Raw genomic sequence first — 10,196 nt, 5'->3', positions numbered from 1 at the left:
AATTTATGGCCCAAGGGTCTGTTCACAGTACCATCACTGTCACAGGAGATCAGAGTCTAGATCCTTGTTTCCAGGACTCCTGGCTACTGCACCCAGCCCAATGCAAACCTTGGATGGTTGAGACTGTGTTAGAATCTAGCCCACAGTGACATTCCTGACAAACACCAGCCAGAGGAGGGCCAGTTATATCGGAACCATCCCAGGCTTTTAAGGTCACAGCTAAATGGGGCCCAACCTGAACTGAAATGTGTCCCATGAGCTTTGGGAACACCAAAACTCACCCCTTAATTCCTGCCTATTTCTTTGTTCCAAGACTTTGGGAAACAAGGAATCCAGCTGCCTTCTGACCACACCCACTACCCCTCCCACTATCACACACCCACACCTTTTCCCACACTTCACTGGATATCCAGTTTTAAGGGGCGTGGGGGAAGAAATCAGAAATGTCATCTTTTGCATCATTTATTACAAATTAACATTTACATATTTGCAAATTGCTGTCTAAAAATAGGTTAAAATAAATATACTGAGATGTTAGGGTGCTGCACACAGCAGGTGCATGCTATAAATTACTCCATTCCAAGAAGGGACATTACACAAAGAGACACACCGAACAATTTAGACCATTAGTTTTGAGTTTAAATTACACAACCCCAAACATTAAAACAGTGTGCAAAGTTTTCCTTTCGACCAGGAATTTATCAAATCCTGTCAGGATGATTTAAACCTTCAGAAGGGAGGGGAGGGAAACAAAAAACCAGCAGCTCTAAACACCAGATCATTTCACTCTAATGTTCTACACAGGATACATGGATTAGCTGGTCTCATTGTTCTATTTCTCAAAACAAAACTGAGGAAGCGTTTAGATGTCCAGTGGGACTAGACTACAACAAGGAGACGGTTCAGTCCACCATCAGCCTTTTTAAGTGCCCCTGTGGAGTGGTAAGGTCACAGCCAGGGCTGAGATTCCAGCAATAGTTTCAGGAATGTTGGTGTATCTGACCTAACTAGATGAATATTTTGCAGCCAGGCTCTGGAACAGAAGTACACTGGGAAAATCAAAGAGCATGTGTGATATAAGCCCAACCGTTCCCTACCGCCTTGACATTTCACCAGTCTGGCAAGAGGATCTTCCAGAGCACGAACCCAGTGTTCTTCAGTGGAATTCCTCCTGGAGGCCAGTGGAATGATAGTACTTCAGGACTGCACGTGGCCATGATCCTGGTTTTTGTCTAAGCCCATCCCTCTTGAAAGGCGCCGGACTGGCAATGACAGCTCTTCCAAATGCAGAGAGGTACTGTGCTCTCCTCTCAGTGGACTTTCACTTCACATTTTGTACATTAGCCAGGGAGCAGATGGGTGTCCACTGTTAAGATTCAAGTTAAGGGGATCTACCTTTCCCACGAGCCACACATGGCATGGCATCATTTGTCCCTTTCAGACCATCACAATTGCTACTGTCCCCAGCTTCTCCTTTAGTGGAGTGTTCTGTGCATATCAGCAAGCTGCGAGGGCTAAGTTAAGAGCTAATTACATGTCTAAGAACAGGAGGCAGCATTCACACCGCCGCACTTGGTGGGACTAGTACTTTGGCTCCGAGTTCCCCCTCTCCATGTAACTAAAGTGACTTGCACCACTTCCATCAGCAATAGAATATACAATAAAGGAAATGCAGCTCTCCCTAAGTTTCCCCACCCACTTGCTGTAGTGCCTGATGTGCAGGGCTTGGATTTAAACAGGCTATTCTCAGTCTACACTTGAGCCACTCATGGAGAAGGGATCTCAAGCAAATGGCTTAGCAAGAGAAAGCCAGAGCCAGGTTAGCTATACCAGTACAATGGTATTTGTTACATGGGAATCCCAATTTAATGCACATCTGATTGTCTTTGACAGGGAAGTAAAGAGGAAAAAGTGCTAAGATGACAAGCCCAAGGAGGCAACAGCTCCAATCAGTCTGTGTCTACACGATGGCCAGCAAATCCATGTTTCAAAGCAGCTGATCTGGAACCCTGTTCAAATATGGTTCAAGACACATTAGACCAGGCCTCCAATACAGGATTTTTTTTTGGTGCTGCCAAGTTCAGAATTGAACATGGCTTTTTCTATGTCTATGTGCATGGATTGCAGAAACAGTGCCAACCACAGTCAGAATCCAGTGTGGAATCTAGCTGGTATTTGACTAATAAAACCCTGTCCTGATCCAACAGGCTAGATCACACCTTCACAACGTGTCCATGACCACATAAAAGGAGATCCTGTTTTCCCTTTACAGCAGTCTCCGGAGTGCTGAGCAATGCTGGGTCATTCAGCAGGATTGCTGCCTTCTCTGCTTCTTCTACCTCTCCTTCTTTTCCATTTGGCCCTTGCTTTTCCTGCATGGGCTTTCCTTCTTCTCTTTCAGGCAACCATGGCAAAAGCCAGTGGCATCCACAGGACTCCAAATTATTCCAGGAAACAGAGTCTTTACCCGTTCCGTCTCTTTCTTCCAGGCAAGGCTGCTGGTTGAACTTTCCTCTGAGAGTGGTGCTGCCATCCAGAGAGCTGGGCATTAGAGACAGCGAAGTCCCTGTAAACAAGAGGCCAAACACTCAGCACCTATCTGTTACTCTCCTCATATCCAGGGACAGCCAGCATCCTTTGATAGTCACATGATGTCTGCTAAGTTTTTGCAGGGCAGAAGATGGGAAAGTCCTGAGAATTGTGACCTGCACAATACTACAATCCTGCATTGCTGACTGGGAGGTGGGCAAAGGGGTTTCCTTAACCCCCCTAGTCTCCTATTCTAGGTTTAGTGTCAGTTATCAGAAGTTTTCAGTGTCCCTGGACTGGAAAAGCTAATTTGAGTAAAAGCTAGTCTTGGAATCACAATCCTGTGGGATTTCACATGCTTATAGGGCAATTACTTATTGAGAGCAAGGTGGCAAGGCCTTACGTATTTAGATTTAGATCCAGTTTAAATGAAATTCTTACTGTCAGGTTCTCAGAAGATCAGTTTGTGGACGCTTCAGGTCACTGCTGTGGAGACTTTACCTATACGCCACGGCTCGGTGGGAGCTTAAGGATCCCAAGATACCTGAAAGCCAAGACAACACAAGCACATTAGCCCTCACTTTCAGCAGGGAGAGAACATGTGGAGTGGAAGGAGCACATCGCTCTGTTAGAGGGTTGAAAGCACTAACTTCCTGCCATTTCTGGCAGCAGCTTGCCGTGTCACTGTTAGACTCCCTTTATTGTCAGATCCCACTCTGTTCCCTGGAAGTATTTCTAGCCAGTTTTATTTCTGAGGATTTGTTAGATAGCAAATTAAAGACAGTGGCCCTTTCTAGCACTTTGCAATTTAAGCACATCCTTATACTGCTTTTAAGTTGTCCCACTTCAGACTAGAAGCCCACAATGACTGCCTACAAAACAGTAGATGCTTCCTGCAGCAGGCTTTATGCTTCTGAACATTGGCTGCTAGCACACATGTATTAGCAGAAGATTTTGCTATGCAATCTCCAAGCCAGCTCCATTCCAGGGCAGAATGGGCTGAGGGGAGAATGAATATTTATATCTGGATCTCCCCCCCGCCCCCCAAGAGAAGCTAGCAGAAAAAACAAGCAGCTTTTTAAATCTAGATCTAGCTCTTCTGAGAGGTAAGAAAAGCAGGTGCTTCTTCAATGGAAGACTTTCATTCTCCTCCCCTGCAACTCCCCCAAAGGAAGCTACTACCCCTAGGACTGTGAGGCTCTGGATAACCCTCCCATGCGCCTCACAGTGGTTCTGCTCACCCCCTCCCATGTGATCGACGTCACCCCACCACTACACAAGCCAGCACCTCCTCACATGTGCTGACACCACAGCAACAGAGGTAACATTGTTTTCTACCAAGCAGTAAGGAGACTATTGTATGAATAGAAACACGCTTGTGACCTGTTGCCAGGGCTTCTCCGGGAGGGTGTAAAAGCCACTAGACAAGTTCCAGATGCTGCCAGAGAACAGTGCAGCCATTGGGGAGTCTAAGGAATTAGTCCATCTCAACCACTCCTTTGCAAAGCATCCCTTGACCAGCACTGGGATAGAACCGTGGGGAAGGGGGGGAGGTAGGTACCAGCCCTTTCCCAGACCCATCCCAGGGACCTGTTGGGCTCACCAAGGCTTTGCCTGGCAGAAGGTAGCACAGATGCTGTCCTTGGAATGCGAGCACTCACACCTGTTCAGCGATCTCTTGCGACGCCTTGGCGGGCTTCCCAAGCCATAGGGAGCAGTTTGTCTGTTAAAACAAAAGAAATCAAGTAAGCAACTACTCTTTATTAGCAAAGAGATTTACAATGCAGGCTTGGAGGCAGCCAAGCCACAATAAAAAAGGGCATCTGTAGAGACCAATGATATTTTTAAAGCCAATAAAATTCAGCTCTTGCCTCCCACCCACGACTTTTCCTCCCACTACCCTTACCGGTAGCCTGGACCAGCATCAGCCAGCAAGTACTGGACTGCAAGTGGAGTTTTATCCTCCTTGAAGCTGCTCGGAAACACAGGGAAACATTCCCATGCAACAGCGATTATTCAGCAGGCAGGCAAAGTTTAACTGCAGAGGCAGTTCAGCCTCCTTCCATTCATCTGAGTTTCCAATGCCCAGTTTTCTAAGCAGCAAGAGGCTCAAGCGGGGAGCCTCCTTCCCACAAACACACAAAACAGTTCTGTATGCACAGGACGTGTTACAAGTTAAACTGTCTTAGGGCTCTAACAGGTTCTTCTGATCACAGCAAACTTTTAAAGCTGTTGACGCGTGTTCATTCCCTTTCCAGCTTTGATAACAATCCGCCCCCATCACCTCCAAACTCCTCCCAGAGTTTGGGAATGGCAGAGACTGCAGCTATTTTCAGAGCAAGTTGTTACTAATGATTGTACATTAGCAGGCGTAATTATAACCACACCTGAATGAGAACGTCTGTTGGGACTGGATATAAAGGTGGCAGCCACGGGTCTGAAAAAGAGCTTTGCTTCCCAGCCACAAGTTCTTAACGCCAAGCCCCATTAGAAATACTGGCATCTTAAAAGGAGTGTTTGGAGTAACAGATGTAAAAGAAAAAAGTTTGTGGCAAGTTGTAATTGCCACTTCTTAATTTTTTTAATGGTGGCAATTTGAAGGTTTTTTTTAGCATAAATAATATTGGGGGGGAGAAATACAGTCACAAGGGGATTGACTTCCTGAGCTTTCACCCTATCTGTTTGGTGACAACATGAAGCAAGCAGTTGTAATCCCTAGAGGAAACAGGAGCTGTCCTTTTCTAGTGTTCCTATTTGCACTGTTATCTGCAATAGGTGACACACAGACACTGAGATTCACTCTGTTTCCAGCTCACCCCACCCCAACCTTGACCAACAACTACCAGCCAGAGAAATCCCTGCTTTTAGATCAATCATTTACTTATTAATTATCAGCAATATTCTCCAGAATAGCTGCGCACATGCTCACCCTGGGGTGTTGACCCAGATAATATCTAGGTGACAGAAGTAAATGCACTCCTTGTCCTGCCAGCTGTTGCAGGAACATCTCTTTGTCCTGGGGTGCCTGCTGCTGGTTGCAGCTAGGTGGGACTCAAGGGGAGGACGGCTCATACCTGCAGCGGAGGGAAGAAAAATGGATCAGTTGTGCTATAGGTTTAAGAGCTCTGGAATGCACAATGGTATGTAAATGCTGCAATTACACCTCTATCAAGGATTAACCTGATTTCAATTTCCAGGGCAGTTTTACAGTAGGTGCAGCCTTGCTGATTAGGCAGTACTATCATAAAAGCACTTGCATAACTCAGCAAGGGAGTTTGCTAGAAAACCTGGAGCAACTAGGAATTGTAAAGGTAGAGTGGCTCTGCTATGGCACCTTTTGCTTTTTCTGGCAATCCCAGGCAGTCTAACTTGCTGGCAAATTGCACAGGTTATTTATCTGCCCACAGACAAAAACACTGCGAGGCAGCTATCTCCCTGCACATGCCTTCAACACATGGTTGCGGGCTGCATGTTTATTTTTTTCTGTCTTGGCCTCCTATCAAGCTATGATTGCAATCTGCATGTGCAAGTTCTCCGTGCCAGGTGCTAAAGCAGGCACCATGCAGTGTCACTAGTGCACACAAGCAGACAGATTTCAATCCAAGGGAGGAAATGGTGCAAATGCAATGTGCAGGCGGACCTCCTAAGAAACAGGGTCTGGGGTGGAAAATTGCAAGGGGGGTTAGCAAGAGTCTCCCCCATCTCACATGGTACCCTAACGCCTAGCTCCGTAGAGGAGCAGACAGCAGCTATACAGGCAGCGAGGGGGGATCTGCTCTGGTGACGTGAAACTTCATGCTGCTCCGGCAAGCAGCTGGCAGGCTCAGAGTCTGAGCCAGGAGGACTCATCCCCAGCACACCTGCCCGGAGGTGCAACTTTCCTCTGCAGCGGCATCTTCCAAAACCCAGCACAACAATGAAACCCCCCTTTAAAAACAAACGTGCAAGAGAAACAGGAGGGGTCTCACCTTCTCCCAGCAGGATGCAAAGGGTGATGGCAAGAGAAAAGACGCCTGCGGGGCGGTTTACCATTGTGGCTGGGTTAAGCCTGGACCAGAGGGGCCGCTGAGGGCTGCTTTCCGCAGCACGGCCAGGCGCTCTCCTGGAGCCGAAGCCGCGCCGGGCAGGTGCTTTATAGCGCCGCTGGCCGCCGCGTCACGCCCCGGACCCGCCCCCCAGCATGGGACTGGGGCAGATGAAAACAAAACCAGAAACTAGGCAGCGAGCCAGCTGCGGCAGCTCGCCCCCCAGCCCCCGCGCGCTGCCCGGCCCCGGGAGCGTGGAGCCCGGGGGGACCCCCGCACCGCGGCCCGAGTATCCAGCGGGGGGCGAGCGCGAGCCAGCCCGCGCTGACACCGCGCCGGGGACACCAGCGCCACGTGGGGCTGGGGCTCCCGTAGCTCCGTGCAGCTCCAGCCTCGGCCCCGGCCGGGCCCCGTGGTAGCTCTGGGGCTGGTGTGGGGCAGGAGGTCAGGGGGGTGGGAGCAGGAGGTCAGGGGCCGATGGGGGCAGAGCAGGGTGCTGAGGGGTGCGATGGCTGTGGGGCAAGGGGGGGGCAAGGGAGGGCAGGGTCCGGGGCTGGTGGGTGGGCAGGAGGTCAGGGCTGAGGGGGCAGGGCTGGTGGGCGAAAGGGGGGGGCAGAGAGAGGGGCAGGGCTCCGGGGCTGGTGGGCAGGAGGTCAGGGGCTGAGGGGGCATGGGCTGTTGGGGCAGGGGTCGAGGGTGCGGGGGCGGGCTCCGGGGTGGTGGGCAAGCAGGAGGGTCAGGGGCTGAGGGGGCAGGGGGTGTCAGGGGCTCGCGGGGCTGGTGGGGCAGGAGGTCAGGGGCTGAGGGTGCAGAGGATGGTCAGGGGCTGAGGGGTGCAGGCTGGTGGGAGCAGGAGGTCGAGGGTGAGGGGAGCAGGAGTCAGGGGTGAGGGGCGGGTCAGGGCTCCGGGGCTGGTGGGGGAGGAGGTCAGGGCTGAGGGGGCAAGTAGGTGAGGGTTCAGGGGTGCAGGGTCGGCTGGAGGGCGAGGAGGTCGGGCTGGGGTAGCAGGAGGTCAGGCTAGGGGCGTGAGTGGTAGGGGCAGGGCAGGGCTCCGGGGCTGGTGGGGCAGGGGAGGTCGGGCTGATGGGAGCAGGAGGTCAGGGCTTGAGGGGCAGGAGGTCAGGGGTGAAGGGAGTGCAGGGGCTGGTGGGAGCAGGAGGTGGGCTGAGGGGGAGGGGTCGGGGGTGAGGGGCAGGGCTGGTAGGAGCAGGAGGTCGAGTGCAGGGGGCAGGGCTCCGGGGCTGTGTGGAGCAGGAGGGTCAGGGGTGAGGGTGGGCAGGGTGGTCAGGGGCTCCGGGGCTGGCTGGAGCAGGAGGTCGGGACTGAGGGTGCAGGGGCAGCGGCCTCCGGGCTGAGGGGCAGGGGGGCAGGGCTCCGGGGCTGATGGAGGCAGGGGGGGCAGCCCGGCCCCCCGCTGTGTGGAGCTCGGCGCAGGGAGCAGGTTTCGCCGCGGGGCTGCCGAGCAGCAGAGACAGGACCTGGGGAGGCAGGAGAGCCACAAGCGACACGGGGACCTGTTCAGTCAGGTCTGTAGGGAGCTGGTTTGCATTCTTACCACACGAACGTGGTTGTGAAATCCCCTCACTGTATGTGCGGGGAGGCCGGGCCGAGCCGAGCCGAGCCAGTCCGAGAGAGGGGGGAGGCGCGAGACTTTTGGGGTCTGAAATAAGCAGCGCCCCCCACCCCCAAGAGACACGATAAACGATCGTGCAAACCACAGACAAACAAGAGGGGGGGATAAATTCGCTGGCTGCTGTTAAGTGTTCAGAGCCTGGAGGCGCAATCCGTAGCGGGAGCTGGTTTCCCCTGTATCCGGTGAAGCCTCCCCCGGTCTGGGGAAGGTCCTTGCTCTGGGACAGGTTGGCTGGACTAGTTCGTTCATCTCTCATGACTTCACCTTTAGATCCTTCTGAATTGAGGCAAAGGCATGTACGATGGAGCCTCATTGTTGCATGATGCTGTAATCCAGGGGGAAGGAAGGAGGCCGCTTGCCGATGTGGCCAGCAGGTGGAGCCGAACTGGAGCGATCGGGAAAGAGACGGTCCCATAACTGAGCAAAACACATCGGTGGTCACCCAGTTAGCAGACAGCCCCTGGCCCTCACGAAGAGCATCAGAAGGGCTTTCCTTTGCTTTCCTAAAGCACAGACTCCTCCAGCCTCTAGTCACATTCATGGCTGAGGTCTCAGGGACTGGGCACTATTATCATGCCTGGTTTGCAGCCAGGAAACTGAGGCACAGAAGTCACACCAGGAGGTTGTGACAGAGCCAGGACTAGAACCCAGCCGTCCTCCATCACAGCTAAGCCAGCCCACCCCCTACAGAGAGCATTCCAGTCCTGCTGCAAAAGCTCAAACCCCCTAATGCCTGAGCCGAAGGCAAATCTCAGTACTGGGGCTATGACACTGCTGAGCTGGTCTGACTCTGTCCAAAAGGCAGTGGTGCGCCCGCACACATGCATCAATAGATAAGAATATTTATTAACGAGGCCAGGATTTCCTCTCCTAGCAATACTATCTGTACTACCAGCAGAAGAGGACATGGAAAAAGAGAGAGAGAAGTTTACAGCATAGTAGGAGAGCAGCCTGGGGGGGTCGGGTCTCTTGGCAAAATCAGGTGTAAGGAAGCAAAGCTGTGACTGTGAATGCCAGTCCCCACATCCACTACATGATCTCTGTGTTACCTTAAGTGGTTTCCCCAGGAATTGAAATTGGGGGAGGGGTGTCTTTGAAATTACAGAGAGGGTTTGAAAACAACTAAATTGGCAACACTGACCACTAGGGAGTCTGGGGGAGTTCCGGGGGGGGGGGAGCGCTCTACACCTCCTGTGCCACAGACACATCAGGCAGTTCCTCCATTGATTATGGTTACTCACTAGTTGTGGTGTTTCTTCACAGGTGATGCCAGCGCAATCAATATCCTCTGTCACCGTCTTCTAAGAGTCCTCCCTTGGCCTCCCTCACTTTCTCTTTCCTCCCTTGGATACCCAGTTCAGTGCAGTTCCTATGGTTTAAATGAAGGTTCATCCTAACATGAATTTCAGACACATCACTTGGCCAAGTGAGCACTGGGGAAAAGCTTGTTAAAGCTACCTTAAATGAACCCTTTTTTACAGTGGACTTAACAAACTTATGGTCCATATAGACCAAGCACAGCCTGGAAAATATGTGTTAGGCTAAACTATGTTTTTTTAAAAACTATGAGCGCAGCTCACAGATTTATTCTTTTCCTGGTAGAGACATGACCTGCAGGACATGCCAGCCAGCTATAGCACTTCCCAAGTGATACAAATCACGTATTCATTCTCATGGGTAAAAGGAATTTTAGACTCTCTCATAAAGCCCATCCGAAAACAAGGTGGAAAGAGCAAGCAACTCCTCGTCAAACTGCAGCTGAGAGATAAGCAGCCTACTACACACAAGTTGGGAATGAAGCTAGCCCCAAACTCCCTTTAACTAAAGGTTCCTTAGTCATGGCAGAAGGCTAGAAAAAGGGCAAGGCCCTTGAAATGGGAAATAACTGATTTTATACAAGATAACGATGTCTTAAAAACATATCCTGAAGTCCTTTCCAAGCCTTGCTAAGGTGTATGTCTACACTGCAATTGGACGCCCACAGCTGGCCTGTGCCAGCTACCACAGGC

At 51.5% G+C, this 10,196-nt stretch overlaps 1 protein-coding gene across 1 annotated transcript; it reads right to left on the bottom strand.

Moving 5' to 3' along the window:
• Positions 1-1,434: 1,434 nt before the first annotated feature.
• On the bottom strand, positions 1,435-6,609 carry EDN2 (endothelin 2). The gene is made up of 5 exons (XM_032764067.2): positions 6,498-6,609; positions 5,459-5,603; positions 4,133-4,252; positions 2,971-3,073; positions 1,435-2,566 (listed from the first exon to the last, which is right to left on the bottom strand). The coding sequence occupies exons 1-4, from the start codon at positions 6,559-6,561 to the stop codon at positions 3,031-3,033; spliced, it is 372 nt and encodes a 123-aa protein (XP_032619958.1). The 5' UTR covers positions 6,562-6,609; the 3' UTR covers positions 1,435-2,566; positions 2,971-3,030.
• Between the last annotated feature and the right edge of the window lie 3,587 nt (positions 6,610-10,196).

Source organism: Chelonoidis abingdonii, chromosome 25, assembly GCF_003597395.2.
Source record: "Chelonoidis abingdonii isolate Lonesome George chromosome 25, CheloAbing_2.0, whole genome shotgun sequence".
Lineage (NCBI taxonomy): Eukaryota > Metazoa > Chordata > Testudines > Testudinidae > Chelonoidis > Chelonoidis abingdonii.
This window is presented reverse-complemented; position numbering and strand designations above follow the sequence as displayed.